We start from the raw sequence: 18,523 nt of genomic DNA, 5'->3' as shown, positions 1-18,523 counted from the left end.
GCCTTTCAAAAGAGGCAGAGCCTGGGCTTTTAAATGTGAAATTTTTTCTGACATTTGCCCTTAAAATGCTTTTCAGCAAAGTTGTTCAAACAGTGAGTTTAGTGAATTGAAGTGTCTTTGAATAAAAATGCAACCTTGAGGGGTTTTTTCCCCCTCCGAATTAGCAAAATTAAACAAAAAAAGTCTAGGTAAGTATCTTTATATGAAATTCATATTTTAATCACCATTCTCTGTTTCATTGTTTATGTGTCCTCATTCCTAATAATTAAAGCAGCTTTCCTCTAAGGAACAAGGCACTGCACAAGAACTTTTATTAAACTGTGGGAATTAAACCACAGAAGAAAGAGCTAAAGCACTTGGAATATAAGAGACCTCAGTAATTACAGCACCAGATAAGGGGCAGCAAAGGACTGAGGGAAAGGGAAGAGGGCACAAAACAGAAGAGAGGGCTCAGGCAACAGGAAAGTCAAGCAACAGAGAACCTATGTAACGTTAAATTTAAGCAAAGCCCCAGTTTCATAGAAAGAACACTATTTCCCTCTTCAGCTGGCATGCAAGTACCCCTGGTCATGCTTGGGGGACTGGACAGTTAGTCCGTGACCAGTTTAAGGGTGATCTTTTTTTTTTTTTTTAATTTTTTTTTTTCAACGTTTATTTATTTTTGGGACAGAGAGAGACAGAGCATGAACGGGGGAGGGGCAGAGAGAGGGAGACACAGAATCAGAAACAGGCTCCAGGCTCTGAGCCATCAGCCCAGAGCCTGACGCGGGGCTCGAACTCACGGACCGCGAGATCGTGACCTGGCTGAAGTCGGACGCTTAACCGACTGCGCCACCCAGGCGCCCCTTAAGGGTGATCTTTACAGGAAGACAGCCTAGTACATTGGAGACAGCCCCCATGCTTTTTTTTTTTTTTTTCAGGTGGATTTTTAGCTTTCTGCTGCCTTAGCTGCTAAGTGCTCCCTTCACTCCCAGGGCCCTTACAGACTTGCAAGGTCTGAGTGCTGAAAAGGACCACAGAGGTCCTACTCGGAAGGGTAGAGAATATGCCACCCCAAAATGTGATTGTAGGAGTTCAGGACGTACTACCAAAATATGCCACCTTGACCTATTGATTATTGTGAGCTCTTGGCATTTGAAAAACAGCAAAGGCAGGGAGAGGCTATCTCTGAACTTCCCTCTGGCAGTTTTGTCAACCAAGTTAGACTGTTGACTCCTGTCATGCCTAAACACATTGGTTGCAAACTATCAGATCTCTCGTCTTTCCTTAAAATCATTTGCTGTCCTCTGAGAGGCCTATCCCCCCCCCCCACCCCTTTCCCTGTTAACATGGTATTTAATTCTGAATTCTAAGCCACGGTGAGAGCGCCTCACTTTCCCCTGCGTACCTCCCTTCTATACGTGAGTGCACATGTTAATAAACTTCTGTTTGTTTTTCCCTTGTTAATCTGCCTTTTATTATAGAGGGGTCTCAGGTAAGAACTCAGAAGGGCATAGGTAAAATTATTTCACTTCCCTTATAACTCCAGCTTCTTGTTCTACAGCTGGAGACCTGAGGCCCTCATGCTATATATTGTGATGATCTAGAACCTTTCTTTAGATGTCCATAAGGATGTGGTGCCCCATATAGACAGACCTATTGAAACCTTACCTGACCTGTTTCTCATTCTCTCAGAGCACTGCTCTCTGCTGAGTGCCAGTTGACGGCAGTGCAGTAAAATAAGTTAATCTGTTACAGTGCACCTTCTTCCAGAGGTAATAGCGTGCTGTAATAAACCGAGTAAAAATGCAGATGTCTGTTAAGTTTATACAGGTTAGGAACTGGCACTCTGGGAGACCGTTGGACACTCTGTTTTGACTGAGAAGCTTTTTGCTGCTTCCGCCAATCACATCAAGGGGTTGACTTCCAGCTCACAAGATCAGTCCTGATTCTTCTCTCTGAGGCAGCCATGAGAAAATGTCTCAGGAGCTACCCACATGATCACAACACTGTCTAGGCTGTACCGAAGTCACATACATAGACACTGTAACTACTTTAATTTAGAAAGAAGAAGCAGTTAAAACATTAGGCCCTGGAATGTCATGGAGCCCCTGGGCAGCATTGGAGAGCCAAGGAAACACTTTGTTGGCTCAGGGCCCGCTAAATGCAGCTTTCTACACTCTTGTCTGAGGTAGGAAGCCGCAGGAAAACAGCCATCTCTTTATAACAAGTATATTCCTGTCCATTCCTGTGTGAGTTTAGCAGTTTTGCTCTGCAGTTTGTATGCCCTGCATAGATAACAAGGCATATATCACATGCCTGCCTGGCCTGAGAAGCCAAAGCCTGGGATGGGTTCCATTCTCCTTGCAGAATTCTTGCTGCAATTCATATACACTGAGCCCCATAACTTGTTTATGATGACTTTGAGGTGCTCTAAGTGGACTCCAGAGTCAGTGCCTGGGTTTGAATCCTGGCCCTGCCACTCTGGCTTAATTACTGAATTCCTATGCCTCAGCTTTCACATGTGTGAAATGGGGGATAATCATCATTTTTACTTTATAGGGGGAGCATTAACTGAAAAAAATGTGTTGAGTACTTAGCGTGCCCCGCAGTATAACTACCCCTAAGTGTGTTAATCATTATTAATAGTATGTTGGTGGAAAGATCATTCTTTAATATAATTTGTGGGAAACTGGGCCCGCATTTATCTCTCTAGGCTTCTATAAGAATCTGTTTGTTGTTTGTAGTGATTGAGATCAAGGAAGAGGCCCTTTCTTAATATTCCCAGGATGGAGAGTCTGGAGTAGTGGCTCTCAGAGCTTAGTTTGTGTGCATCTGAATGCCCTGCTGTGGGGATGGGGGGTGGGGGGTGGGGAGTGGGGGGGGGGTAGGGGCGGGGATGGGGAGGGCTAAATGCTGATTGCTGTGCGCCTGCCCCAGAGCTTCTGATTCATTCTGTCTATAGCGAGAGACAGAGAATTTGCATTTCTACCAAGTTCCTAGGTGCCGCTGATACTGCTCTTCGGGGAATCAAACTTTCAGCACAGCTGCTCCAGGACTGCACTTTCCAGTAGGGATATAATGTAAGCCGCATAGGCCATTTACAATTCTCCAGTAGTCACCTTTAAAAAAGTATAAAGAGGGGCATCTGGGTGGCTCAGTCGGTTAAGAATCCAACTCTTAGTTTCGGCTCAGGTCATGATCTCACAGTGTGTGAGTTCGAGCCCTACATCGGGTTCGGTGCTGACAGCACAGAGCCTGCTTGGGATTCTCTCTCTCTCTCCCTCTCTCTCTGCCCCTCCCCCACTCACTTTCTCTCAAAAATAAATAAATAAAACTTAAAAAATATTTAAAAAAATTTTTAAAAATGGTAAAAAGAAATGGGTAAAATTAATTTTTATGTTGCATTTGATGTAACCCAGTATGTCCAATATTATCATTTCAACACGTAATAGGTATAAAAAGTATTGAGACAGTTTACATTACTTTTTTGTAGTAAGTCTTTGAAATCTGGGATATATTTTATAGCCCCAGCACATTCCAGTGCAGTCTAGCCACAGTCAAATCTGGCTTTGCATGAAAATGACCTGGGGGGGGGTTGCTTTTTCCAGGCCTCAAACCCCCCATACCACTTGGCATTGGGGCCCAGGAATCTCTGTTTCTAAAAGCTCTCCAGGTGATTCTCATGATCAGCCAGAAAGCCAGTCGATCCCCATCTTCTATCAACTTGCTCATTTACCTACTCTGCACCTTATTGGCAGGATATCTGACACTTAACCTATTCCCTTCAGCTATATTATGATGATTTATGAAATAGTCTGTGAACAGCTCTAATTATGCATTGTGACCTTTATACTTTTATAGATCATGGGGGAACTTTGCATAAATGATCTTGAAAAAAATTGTTAAAATCGTTATTTAAAAATTTTTCTTACATATCACCTCTGGTTCCCTGAATCCAATTCAAGAAAAATGATGTCATACCTGGGAAAAAGAAAGTGACTCTAAGAGCAGTAATAGGTTTTAGAGAAACAAAAGTGAAACTTTATTACTGTCTACCCAGTAAAGCATGAGGGAAACGGAGTCAGAAAGCAATTTGGCATTTCAATAACTTGTTTTCACTTTTTATGTTGAATATGATTGTGTGAGCATTATAAATACATACATTTTTTAAACTCAGAGTTTGGTAGTTGATTAGATTGTCACATATATTATATTTCACTGAATTGTATTAATTAGAAATGCTGAAACATATTTGCTATTCAGGTTTATTTTTCATAAAGAATATTTATCTTTGTTATAAACTAATAGATTTTTCTGACTGTCATTAATGTATATTAAGTAAGATCTTGCATAATGAGTAGTACAGTTTGATATAACTTTGCACATGAATTGATTGGTAACCATATTTGTGAGTTATTAATTTTACACTGGAGAAGTATATAGATGATATATTGGTGATAAATTGTGAAATTCTTTTCTTTGGGGTTAATATCTTTTCCTAATAAGTTTTGACTTTGGAATATATATATATATATATATATATATATATATATAGTACTATTTGTATATGTAATATATAACTAATATAATGTATAATATATAACTATTTGTTACATATTTCTCTGGGATGTATATAAAACTTAGATGGCATCTATGTATGTTTGTAATGTTATTACTAAAAGCTAAAGTACAACTTTAAGGAAAAAAATTTCAAGCAACATCTAAGCTATTGAAATGTTACATCAATATCAAGAATTTCTGGTTATTTTAATTTTATATTGATTGATATGTATGGAACATGTATTTACGGATTTGAATGATTAGGCTTTAGTCACTAGTCAGTTCTGAGAACACTTTTAAGTGATAGTAGGAATTAGAAACCAGGATTTAAAAGCTCTTTTGATCAAAGTAAGTTAGGATATGGTCATCAATTGTGTCCAGTAGTGATAAGCTACCAAATGTGTCACCATGTGTGATGTGAGGTGTGTTGGTCCCAAACACCTATCACTCACAGCATTAAAGGATTCTCAGATTAACTCAGGGGTCTGCAACTATAAGGGCTGGGATTTCAAGCTGTCAATCTCTGGGCTTGTTTTGTTACTTTGGAGGAGATGACAATATGTGTAGTGGAGGAAAAGATCTTAACTATCTAAGTGAAACAATTAAGATTCGGATCAAATTGATCTGACTCTCCAGAAAGAGTTTGTAGCAAAACACAGAATCCCAACAGAATAGGGGCACAGCATAGTATCATTTTCAGAGCGGAGAGGGAGTCGGCTCTGGTAGGGTAATGGGCATATGATGCCATGCCAGCGTGAGGTGTGCTTCACAATAATCCAGAGGTAGTGCCAAACTGAGGGTGTGGACATTTAACAAGGACCTTCAGCACACTGATAATCAACCTAGCCCTAACGTTTGTCCTTATCAATAGAACTGTTTGACTGTCTAGCCATTTAAACTCTTAATTCTTTAAGTTTTATTTAGATTAATATCCTCCATCTAGTTTCCATAACCGGAACTGTAGCTGATTCCCCAATCTCTCTGTTATACACCAGCCAGCAGAAAGCCTTGATGTAGAGAGAGCATTGCAATCCACCTGGAAGGGAGAGCCTAGAGGCAGCGCTCCACACAGGTGAAAAAAATTAAGGGAGTAAAATGAGCAAAGAACGGTCCTGTAATTATCTTCTCTTTCCGTCTGAGAAACCTGTAATAGCCCCATTCCACCCTCGGAGCCAGCTTTTCCTTCCACACACATGCACACAAAAATGTTGTAATTAATCTTACTGGCACCACTACCAAACAAGAGTCTTCTTGAGTTAGACTTTGAGGTCAAAGAGAAAGGGAATTGCCAAAGAAATATGTGTGTGTGTGTGTGTGTGTGTGTGTGTGTGTGTGTATTTCATCTACAAATACAGATCACCATTCAGTTTTGCCACTTCCTCAGATCTCAGAAATTTTCTGTCCTCAATGAAATTCTTCCCTGATTCTCTGTGGATTATAACACTCCAGCTTTAGAAAATGCTTCACACCCAAATCCTAGACATCAAAGCAAAACAAAAACACAACACTTTTTTCTATCAGATTTCACACATCTATAATGGCAAGATTAGATGTGTCCAGAAGATTTAGCTAGTCTAGTCTAATGAAAGGAATTGTGGCTCACAGATCTATCCTAACAAATAGTACCAAAGCCAGCTGTCACCTTTGATCCTTCATAGTTCCATAGGTATAATCTATATATTCCCCTCCCTCCCCCCATCCTTGTTCCCTCTTACAATGTCTCTCTCTCTTACATACACATACAGGCAGGCATACAATGTCCCATGCAGAAAAATCCATATATGTACTGTTCATGTTTACATGCCTAAACTCCCATTTGAATAAGAAAATCAACCATCCAGATGTTTTCAAATATGATTGTAGACCATTTTGCAGGTGTTGTGATGACTGATCAAAGGTTCCACTTTCATCTGTGGCTTATCAACAAAAACTCCTGATTATTTGTCCTTGTACCTCATATGCGATCTGTCTTCACTGTTATAGATCATCAGAAAATAATCCCGTTCTCTTTTCCTAGCAACTCTTAGGAGCAGGAATAAATGAGAATGAAATTCAGGTATTGTTTGCCAGCTATTCGCTTTCTCCCATATGCCAAGTCAGAGAATACAGAATTTACCATTTGCAGGGTGGGGGGTGGGGGCAGGACACCTGGGTGTCTCAGTCGGTTGAGCATAGAACTCATGATTTTGGCTCAGTTCATGTATGATCTCATGGTTTCTGAGTTTGAGCCCTGCATTGGACTCTGTGCTGACAGCACAGAGCCTGCTTAGGGTTCTCTCTCTCTCTTTCTCTCTGCCTCTCTCTCTCTCAAAATAAATAAATATTAAAAAAAGAATTTACCATTTGGGACAGTTATTTAACTGGGAGTATTCAATGGGACAGACACTCTTTGCAGAGCATTTGGGAAGGAGCTGTCTTACTGGGGATTGAGTACGCAGGGTCTAGCCTGTTAGTGTGCCCAAATGCATGTGTTAGTGGCATTAGCATTTGGAAACTTACAAGAATGAAATCCTATTGTTTATAATGTCTGATAATGCATAATAATATATGTGGATTCCTATTTGAAGGGTAATAAAGTTTACATATTGCTAAGCTTTCATCCTGAATCAACAAAATGTAATAGATCTGAATTTATGTTTTATTTAAGACCTAGGTTTAAAAGAAAATGATGAGGAGAAATCAGAGAATTTTTGGAAGTTATCCCTGAAATGTATCAACTCTAGATGCACTCATTGTAGCATAAGTCAAAAAGAATATAAGAAAGAGTTTCAGGGGGTTTTGATTGACAAAAAGTGTAAAACATGCAAAGAGGAAGTATATCGATACCTTGGCCTGTCCTGCTGCTAATTTTTGAACCAATCTGTTTGGCCATTTAAGTCATTCATGTTCTATTTCAAAAAGAGATTGAAACTATTAAAGACTTAAGATCTGTCTTCCGTAATAATCATGAAAGGTTTAGACCAGATGAGAAGAAAGAAAACACCACTGCTTCTTATTAAGAATATAGATCTTCTCTGAGTGGGTCACTTCATAAAAAAGATTAGACACCAGCAGTAGAAAGCCTAAAGAATTTAGGGAAACAAAGATTATGGGCAATTTTAAGACTCCATTTGACAGAGATCATGAATTTATGGTCATTAAAATTATGGTGAAGGGTTATATATGCATTGATCTGGAAGGCTGTTCATATATTGATAAGTGAAAAAGCCAGTTTAAAAACTGTTATGTCCAGTGTTTATGTTTAAATCTGGAATCATTTCTCCTGTTTCTTCCTCGAGTGCTTTGGTATAGTTATGTATATGCAGGAAAGACTCAATAAATGTTTGTTAAATTAACTAGCGGCTAATAAAAGCTTTGGGACAGCAAGGATTGGGATGACAATGCTTAGTTAAAATAGGTATGCTTTTCCTCCTCTCACTATTTTTGACTACCTTTCTTTTACTTAATAAAAAAACACAGTTTGGGTACACACCCATCTATCTTTGTCATTTTTCGTGTCAATATAGTATGAATAAAAGATTTTACATTGTCTTCTAGAGTTATAATATGCTTTTAGAACATATCTAAGACAAATGCTTAGCTTGAAAGCATTTTTACATTCTAAAATGGTATTTATGATTATGGCTGAACGAGAGCATTTCAGCATGGGAGAGAGCATTAAAATAACACATTGAGAAATCAATTTTAAAACTTTAGACTTAATCTTTTCTTCCTTCTTTACAGGGCTTATTCCACTAGAAGCAAGATGGCTGAACTCAATACTCATGTGAATGTGAAGGAAAAGGTATGATATATTTCTGTATTGGCTTATAGAAACTTCACAAACTGGATAATGTAGTCTCCAGCTAGTAAAAATTCAATTGCAGTGGAAGAAGAGAAAAGTGGTTTTGGGGGATACATAGTAAGTTTGACATGCTAGCAAACCATTCAACAGGGGCACCTGGATGGCTCAGTCGGTTGAGCATCTGACTTCGGCTCAGGTCATGATCTCACAGTTCGTGAGGTCGAGGCCCACATTGGGCTATGTGCTGACAGCTCAGAGCCTGGAACCTGCTTCAGATTCTGTGTCTCCATCTCCCTGCCCCTCCCCCATTCGCTCTCTGTCTCTCAAAAATAAATTTAAAAAATATTTTTAAAAAAACATTCAACAGAAAGAATCATAAGGAACATTTACTAAGTGTGTGTTAACGCATATTACATTCATTTTCTCATTTAATTTTGACCATAACCCCGTGAAGTTAATACTGTTGTTATTAACAGAGGGCAGAACTGAGACACAGAAAAGTTAAGCAATTAGCCTCAATTTACATAGCTAGTAAGCTACAAAGCTGGGATTTGAACCCGGGTAGTGCCATTCTACAGCTCATACTCTCAGCCCCATTCTGGGTTACATCTGGGGTATTATGTTACATCTCCAGAAATGGCCTCATACAGAGATGTCCATAGCATTACCTAGTGGTCCTGCTGGATAACCTATAAAGTTTCTTTCAGCTGGAAGTTCATGACTCTGAAAATCCCCCTTCTCGTTATTTGTTGGAGGCTGATTACACTTCAAAGCCCTTCCAAGTCTTGTCCACCTCTGTGAAGTTTCCTCCCCTTAGGGTCAAAACCCCTCACTTCCTATATATGCTACCTTGCACTGTTAGCTCCTCATGATCATGAACCATATGAGACCATGGTATGAGACCACGGAGATAAATTTGTCCAAGCCATTTATCTGCTACTGTAGAGACTGAGGCCCTAGAAGAGATATGTCCATGGTTGTACAGCAGAGTGAGAAGTCCTCTCCACCTTCCACAGGGCTACCTCCCACCTCCACTAGACCATAAACTACTTGAAGGCCAGAGTTTGTCTTTTATCTCCTTGTATCCTCACAGTACCTAAAACATAGTGTGAAGGATGAGAGAAGTAGCACTAATGGAGTCTCCACGTTTTTTCTTTCATTTGGCAAAGACGTGTTGGACTGCTACTTTGTGCCACTGTTCTGGATGCTGGGATGATGGCGCTGAACATGTAGAGGAGGTTCCTGCTCCCATGGAGCTTGCTCTTTAGGACAGAGAAACAGAGAGTCAATAGAGAACATATAATTTCAGATAGTGTAACGATGAGGGTGGCTGTGGGAGGGGGTACTTTAGATGGGGTTGGTCAGGGCAGCCCTCTCAGAGGAGGTGATTCTTGAGCTGAGATGAAGACAACAAGAAAGAAGTACCATGCAGAGACCTGAGGGCAGATTCCAGAGAGAAAGGCAAAAGCCCTGAGGTGGGCTCAATGGAATGTGTTTGAAGATCAAGTGCTCCCTGTTGCCAGAAAGTAATGGGCAAAGGGATGGGAAGGGGAGATGAGATAAGTGAGCACAGCAGGAACCAGTGTTGGTGGGATATTGGCTCTTCATCTGTGTTCCTGGACCTCCGTAAGATCCATGGGTGGACTCCAGGGCTCCACAAACTTGCATGAGAAAAAACACATTTTCATCTTCACTCACATCTAAATGAAATTTAGCATCTCCTTTGATTATGAATGCAGGGAAAGGAGAAAACCCACAGTTGCAGCAGGAGTATCTGTGACTTTCACAACTAGAAACCACAGATCTCTTCATATCAAATTACATTTGCTGCAGACAACCCTGAGATGTTTGTTCCTCACTACTTCAAAATTACGATAGCTATTGAAACGGCCGCCACATTGTGCGATTTGTTGTTAATAGAGTAGCACATATATTACTGTAGCATACGTTTTTTAAATTTTAACTTTATTTCAATATGAATGATGGTTGCCTTTATACTTATATGTATTTTATTTAAAACATTCTAAGACCCCATAGGTTTCACCAGACCGCCAAAGGGAATTTGTGCCCCAAAAGGTTTAGAACCTGAGAGAGAGCCATGTAGGGCTTTATTCAAAGGACAAAAGTAACTGCTGAAAGCTTTTAAGCAGGAGCGTGACTTATGTGGTATTTTTTAGAGCTCACCCTAGCTCTGTCCACTACTGTGCTACCTATTTTACAGATCTTCATATTAAATAACATTCTGAGGACAAGGGGGCTTAAGGTGACATGACTTGGTCGAAGTCAGACTCTCAGGAAATGTGGAGGAGCAGGGGTTCAGACTGTGCTGTGTCTGGTTCTAAAGCCTGTCCTCTTTCCACTACATTACTGCTTCCCACAGTTTTCCACCAAAATACCCTCAGGGCAGGAGAACAAACTTGTGACCCCAGGTCTCCGAGGACATGGTCAAAACCATTTTCCACAATACATAATTTGTTTGGAGTCTCATGGGTTACCTTAGATATCAACACAAATTTTTAGCCATTGTATTCTGTAATATATTGCATATATTATTTTAATACGAAATTGTTTTTACTTATTGAGTATTGAACAAACACTATCAGAACGACGTGCCCCTTTTATATCATGGCTTCACATTCTTACTGACTCATAGTCTTAATCTTGGGTGAGACTATGTGTTTCCCTGTTTGAGAAGTTGGGTCTGGCACCAGAGTACCGACCAAAGGTTAGCCCTCGTCTGAATGCCTGTTGATGGATGGATTGAACAGCTTCTAAAGTTGGGTTATGGGAAGGAAAAGCACTTTAAAGAATCAGAGTCATGGTAATTGATTCTTTGCAAAACATGGCTAGTTGGATAGAGCGACACTGTAGGCTCAGCCGGAAAAAGTGTCTTATTCAAAACAGAGGTGACATCCAGCCAGTAAGGGAAGGAGGCCGATCTGTCAGCGCCCCAACCACAGAGGTTCTGTGTGAATGCTCCCTGCATTGGCTTAGACGCCACACCAATCCACTTGTCATGATCAATGTCACATATGCACATGAAGATTAAAAGTAGATGGTGTTTTTGCTATTGCAGTTCAGTAACTTATCAAAACATTGGCATTGTTTTGAAAGAGGGTGATGTTTAAGTTGTAAATGTTATTAATCTGCATGACAATGAGAGTAGGGCCCCTCCAACTCAATTAGTACCTTCCGTCTTCCTATAGCAAAAGGTTAATAGATCTCTCAACTCAATAAAATAAATCATAATAAACAACTGAAAATTCTGTGATCATTTATAATTTTACGTTGATTTACTTTAGTGCATTTATGGCCTTCTTATGATTAGTTTGTTTCTCAATCTGTCACACAGGGCAATGACATTTTAGTTCTGAAAATTAAGAATAATAACAACTGTTTTGTCTTAAGTTATAAGCTTTTAGAGACCTGAGAACAGGTGTATGCAGTATTTTTATACAATACCTAGTGGAGCACTGTGGGAAATTAATACTTAATAAAATCCTTGTGATGAAATGAGTTCATCAGTTACCTCTAATGGATCCACTGTTGGATGAATTGAAAAGGAGAAGGTACTTTTGAGGCAATCATTTCTGTCCTCAGGCAGCTTTTAGTCCAAAGGAGAAAATAACAGCTTAAGGTGTAATATCCAAGACAACTGAAATTTATAGTTGACATTCTCTGTGGCTGTTTTATTTTAAAATATCTTTCTATTATTGGATTATAACTGTAACGATTTAAGTTGGAAATGCCATTGGACTTAAAGTTCAGTCTCCTTTTTTTTTTTTTAATTTAATTTTATTTTTTAATTTACATCCAAGTTAGCATAAAGTGCAACAATGATTTCAGGAGTAGATTTCCTTAATGCCCCTTACCCATTAGCCCATCCCCCCTCCCACAACCCCTCCAGCAAGCCTCAGTTTGTTCTCCATATTTATGAGTCTCTTCTGTTTTGTCCCTCTCCTTGTTTTTATATTATTTTTGTTTCCCTTCCCTTACGTTCATGTGTTTTGTCTCTTAAAGTACTCATATGAGTGAAGTCATATGATTTTTGTCCTTCTCTGGCTAATTTCACTTAGCATAATACCTTCTAGTTCCATCCACGTAGTTGCAAATGGCAAGATTTCATTCTTTTTGATTGCCGAGTCATACAACATTGTATATATATATACCACATCTTCTTTATCCATTCATCCGTTGATGGACATTTGGGCTCTTTCCATACTTTGGCTATTGTTGATAGTGCTGCTGTAAACGTTGGGGTACACATGTCCCTTCACGACAGCACACCTGTATCCCTTGGATAAATACCTAGTAGTGCAATTGTTGGGTCATAGGGTAGTTCTCTTTTTAGTTTTTTGAGGAACCTCCATACTGTTTTCCAGAGTGGCTGCACCAGCTTGCGTTCCCATCAAAGTTCAGTCTCCTTAGTGTGACGTACATCCTCTGAGATCTGACCCTGTCTTCTTTTGCACCTTACTTATTGGCACTTCCCCACAGACCCCCTTCACTGCCACCATCCTGACCTCCAATGTTCCTTGCCTGTAGGCCTTAGCAAAAGTCGTTTCCATCTCCTCCTCAGACACCTGGCCCTCATTCACTTCCATTTCAGGAGCGCTTTCAGAGGAATATCTCCTCTCTCTTTCTTCCTGCCCTACCTGAATTCTTTGCCCTTCTCCTTTTAGCTTCAGCAGGGCTCTCTGCATTCTGCTCCAAAACCACTATGCAGATTGCAATGGTTAGCTCTGTCTTCTCCCCATGAGACTATGTACTCCTTTGGGGCAGGGATTGGGCCCCTCTTATCTTCATATTCTTGGATTTGACACAGAGTTGACCCCCAAATACAGTTAGACAAATGAATGACTAATGAATGAATGAACATGCCTACTTGAATAGTTAAGTTCTTTAGAGACTACATTTCCCATTCATGATATTTTGCAAAATCTCAGGCCTTCTTGAAAACTGAAATATAGGCTAATGGAATTGTCATCATATTTTAGTACTCTCTTTGCTATTAAATAAAGCAAGTTTTAAATTACTTCTAAAAACAGAAAGTAGGGTTGCTTAGGTTGACTGACTACCTGTAGTTCTGCAAAAAAGCAGCATCTTCATAAGATGGTTGTCAAATACAGGTGGCTTCAGGAAGGTGTCCTCATAACAAATAAGGTCCTTTGGTGAGTAAAACTCGTCATATCCTGATGTACCAAAAAAAGAAATAAAAAGAAATTAAAAAAAAAAAGAAGAACCCAAGAACCCAAAGGAAGAAAAAAAACAATCCCCATATCTCACTTTGTTGAGGAAAGATACCCAGAACAAAATCTTTACACTAATCAGGGACCTTATTATTTGGGATATAATCACTTTTTACAACTCTTTTCTAAATGACATATTTTTTAGGAAGTTCAACACTAGAAACTCATGGATGAGTTAAGGATATAGGGCTCAGTTGTTACTATTATATTATTTCTCATACAAAACACTAGATTATCAAGCTAAATTGACTTATAAAATTTTATATGTAATTGTCAACTAAGAAAAAATTATTAGAACTGACATAGGCAAACTTTTTAGTCAGATATTTTCATGCATTATTATAAATCAGTTTAAATAGAATACAATTCTGCAGTACAATTTGGTGATGGAAAGCAGACGGGATCCTTGCTTGTAAAATGGGGTTACAAAATATTTGCTGACTGTCCAGTTATGAACTGATATCTAATTCCAACAAAGAGTGATCCCTATGCAACTTTAGGGAACCATGTATGCTTGGGAAGTGATCTCAAGTGAGGTAAGGTTGTGGAGTTTGGAGATAGAGGCAGAGATTATTAGCCCCCCAGTTACTAACTGAGCAGTCTGGAGCAAGTCACCTAACTTTTCTGGGCCTCAGTTTCCTAATCTGTAGATTGGACATGGTAATAATACCACTTAACAAAGTCAGCAAATACAAATTGAGCTTTATGAGCTCTGAATCATGTAAACTATAAAAGATCTTGGGGAGCTCATCTGTTTATTTTACAACTTAAAAAATGGAAGAGGAGGGGCGCCTGGGTGGCGCAGTTGGTTAAGCGTCCGACTTCAGCCAGGTCACGATCTCGCGGTCCGGGAGTTCGAGCCCCGCGTCAGGCTCTGGGCTGATGGCTCAGAGCCTGGAGCCTGTTTCCGATTCTGTGTCTCCCTCTCTCTCTGCCCCTCGCCCGTTCATGCTCTGTCTCTCTCTGTCCCAAAAATAAATAAACGTTGAAAAAAAAATTAAAAAAAAAAATGGAAGAGGAGCTCTAATTAGCATTTTTGTCTGGAACTCAAAATATAAACTCACATAGAATTGAGATTAGAAAAAATTAAATAAATAAAAATCCCAAATGAGAAAAAGAACATAAAACTGGACTTGACTTTTTCAAACTTTTATAGCTATTGCTAAGCTTCACAAAAAATAAGTGAGGCTAGAAAACAGAATGATATGGAAATGGGGAATAGCTTAGTCTAGAATATACTTGTTGGGATATACCACTTATTGTAAATAGCTTTTAGAGCTGGTAAAGTTATAGAGGTAAATTGGGTTGTAAACAGTAATCATAGAGAGTCATTAAAATGAAGAAGGAAGAATAGAAGAGCCTCTAGTCCACTGTGGGGACAGAGAAGGGTCATCTCAACATTTCTACAGATGACTGAGGTAGACTGTGTGTCCTAGAGTCTGTCCTCAACAGATGGGCAGATGTCTCATTTTATCTTTTTTTTCCCTGTAACTATCTTGATCTGTGTTTTCACAAAGTACTAAAATATAGTTCAAGGCTTTATGTGGAGTGGAGTATGATCAGAAAAACCCAAGCATTTGATTAAAGAAATTTTAGCAGGATCAGAGCATCTGTGAAATATTAACTTCATTTAACAGAGAACTCATTTCATAGGATGTGGAATAGTTTTAATGATACACTGTTGTGTTTGTTTTTTTTAATTCCAGTGTAGTTAACATACAGTATTATATTAGTTTCAGGTGTATGATACACAGTTGTTTCTAAAGACCAAATCACGCAAGCTTTGAGGCAAATCTTAATTTCATAATTTTGTAGGAGTGTTTAAATCAGTTGAGCCCAGTCCTTGAATTCGAACAGCAAAAACACAAACCACACAAACAGCTTCCAAGTTTCACCACAGACAGGTTCTTGTCATCATTTTCTCATAGGAAAGGGTCATTAAATTTCCCTTTCAAAGGAAGGAGAAACATTGACAATAGTTATTGCCTAATGCTTATGTACAGAACTGCTGTTATTGTTGCTTGGCAACTAGAAGAGATTTGACAGGGAGTCTAAAGGAACTGAATGAATAAATGGAAATGTCAGCATCAGTTTCAGGGGATAAGAAGAAATTTACTATTGCAGGATTAGCATCACATTGCTTTTTCTAGGTTACATGATTGGAATTCACAGTGTTTCTGTTCGGCTTCTCCTGCCCCCCTGCTTCCAGCCTTTTGCTAGAAAAGGAGCCCCTTTTGCACTATGGCTGAGAGGTATATGTAAACAGAGATGGTTAATGCTAAAATATACAAGAACACACCAAAAATTAAGACTTTGGGCAGCAGAGAAGAAGTTACCTCTGTTGGCAATCTCTTGGAATTTATGGGCGCTTCACCAATACTCTAGCTGTTTCTCACAATGATCCTTCATATTAAATTATCCAGTTGGTACAGATTTTTTTAAAAAATGACAAGGCTACAATGGTTTTCTCTCTTCTGACCTTGAGCACTAAAAATCTATCCAGATACGTTAGATTAGATTAGATGAGATTAGATAGATTCAGCACTTAAAAGTGTGCTGCTTGTGTTATTATTAAAGCTTCTCTTTCTCTGTACATCATTTCTCTACAACTTGATTACATGCTCCTTATAAACACAAATGGACTTTTAATTTAGTTGTGTACCCAGTGACTCCTGTAATAGCAGTATCATAGACTTTATGCCCCTAAAATATTTGTTAACCAATATAGAGCTAAATAACTGAGCCAAGATTCTGTAATGGAGGTCCTCAGCCATGAGGAAGAAGGGAGGAAAGAGTGGATGATGTCTCCCTGGTTTGGGGCAAGCATTAGAATGTCAGTGGGGAAAGACAGGAGTAATTAGAAAAAGCCTGTTTGTGTTTGTTTGAGTCCTCCAAGAGGTAGATGCCAGATGATTAGAGGAGCAAGAGATTTCTTAGAGGTAGGAGAAGGGAGGGAGTGCTTACAAAAAGAGAGAGGAAGCATGAGCAAGCAGAGAGAGTCTACACACTGTGTGCAGGTCTGGTGTCTTTGAAAGAAGAGAGAGATGAAGGGAAAGTCGGGTAGGAAGAGTCTGAGCTAGGAGTGTGGTTTGAAGGATGTTTCCGCGGAAGGGGAGTCCTAAGGCCAAAGCTGTCGGCTGGAAGGGTCCTGTATCCTTTGGGAATGATCTTCCACCACCATGTACCATCACAGTCACTGGCTGGGAGCATCCCGTGGGGAGCGTGGCTTGGGTTCGGCTCCACTTCCCGCAGAGAGAGATTTCCATGGTACCACAATATTTGAGCATATAGCAAACGTTTATAGTAAAAAATGAAATAGAAATACCTATTTTGAAATTCAATCGTATAAGAGAAAAGCATGAGATTTATATGTTCATTGAAAAGAATTAATAGAAAGTTTGAGAACCATTGTTAATTAGTAAATTAAAATGCAAACTCCAGAATCCTCCTTCCCTTAGCAAGCTGAGCCATACTGCCACTAGTATAGGGGTTCTTAACTTCTTGGACCAATGATGATTTGTGGGTCCCATTTTCTATTAAAAATGTAGTCTATTTCTAACATGTTCATTCTACTGAAAAAACTGTGTGTCCTTTGGTAGACTGTGTAACCTCTCTGGACTTCAGTTTCTTTATCTGCCAAATGAGAGAATTCATGTAGAGGATTTCCAAAACCCTCTCCAACTCTAACGTTGGGTGAATTCATGGTCCTTCCCACCTTATAGGTGTCTTATAAGACTGGAAAAGGGGACTGTGTCGTGGATCAGAGACCATGGAGTCAGTCTTAGCTGTGATACAAATTAGCTGCCTCAATTCAAAAGTAGGACATAACCTCTCTGTACCTGCTTTCTTGTAAAATAAAGGAATTTGATTAAACCAGCCATATGCTCCATTTGTTGTTCACTAGTAGGGCATTTCTAATGCTACACTGTCTACAGACCCTTCAGAACTCTGCTTCTCAATCCTTGAAGATAATTACCAGTAAAAATGTATTGAAATGATGATGGGGATCAGTTATGTAACTTAAAGTTAACAGTTTTTCTCTTATTGTGGTAAGAACACTTCACATGAGATCTACTCTCTTTAAGCATACAATGTGTTATTGTTGACTGTAGACACAGTGTCACACAGCACATCCCTTGAACTTAATCGTCTTGCATAACTGAAACTTTATACCTGTTGACAGCAACTTCTCATTTTCTTTTCCCCCAGACTCTGGCCACCCTTGTTGTTACTCTCTGCTTCTATAGGAGTTTGACTGTTTAGATACGTCATATGGTGGAGTCATGCCATATTCGTCATGTGTCTGACCTATTTCCCTCAGCATAGTGTCCTCAAAATTCTTCCCTGTTGTCACATATGAGAGGATTTCCTTCTTTTTTAAGGCTACTACTATTCCATTGCAGTACATACCACATTTCTTTATCCACTTATCCATCAGTGGACATTTGTTCCCGTTTGGCTTTTTTATTGGCTGAGATTGTAATTTCAGCTCTTCAACTAAGGCTGAATGTGCAAACAAGTTTTAACTTTCTACTGCTTTTAGAGGAAAAGCAAGTGAAACTCATTAAATTATGGGGAAAACAAAATCTAATCAGTCGGATGATAATTTTTACTGATGTTGAAACCAGCCTGTGTGTTTTGACTTGGTCAAACCCATTGGAATTAAAACATAGTATATAGGTGAACAAGTACACTTCCCCCAAAGTGAGTGTTCCTGGTTTCTGTGGCGTTCAGATAGTCTCCTTACTTCATGCCACAATGAAGAAATATCCAAAGTTGATATAATTGAGAGATTAATTTAACTCCTCTATTCTGGTATTGACTAATGGGTCATTAACTTTTTCATTCTGGTATTGATTAACTGGTAATAGTGACTTATATCTCCGTGGTACTGTTTATCTGAAAAGTTCTGTGAATGAGCAGAGGGAAAAATTCCATGGGGAAAGTA

General features: G+C 39.2%; 1 protein-coding gene across 5 annotated transcripts in view; it reads left to right on the top strand.

Annotated features, from left to right (window-relative positions):
• SPATS2L (spermatogenesis associated serine rich 2 like) overlaps positions 1-18,523 on the top strand; it is a 167,185-nt gene that overhangs the window by 75,162 nt on the left and 73,500 nt on the right. For all 5 annotated transcript variants that reach the window (XM_047084683.1, XM_047084682.1, XM_047084681.1 and 2 more), the window contains one exon: positions 8,266-8,326. In XM_047084683.1, the coding sequence (XP_046940639.1) occupies positions 8,288-8,326 (39 nt within the window). In that variant the 5' untranslated portion in view covers positions 8,266-8,287. The remainder of the gene's footprint in view (positions 1-8,265; positions 8,327-18,523) is intronic.

This window comes from Lynx rufus, unplaced genomic scaffold (genome assembly GCF_022079265.1).
Source record: "Lynx rufus isolate CCGP_SWC_20201006 ecotype Redwood Valley unplaced genomic scaffold, mLynRuf1.p SCAF_2, whole genome shotgun sequence".
Taxonomy (NCBI): domain Eukaryota; kingdom Metazoa; phylum Chordata; class Mammalia; order Carnivora; family Felidae; genus Lynx; species Lynx rufus.
Note: the sequence above shows the minus strand (reverse complement) of the source record. Positions and strands in the feature narration are given on the sequence as shown.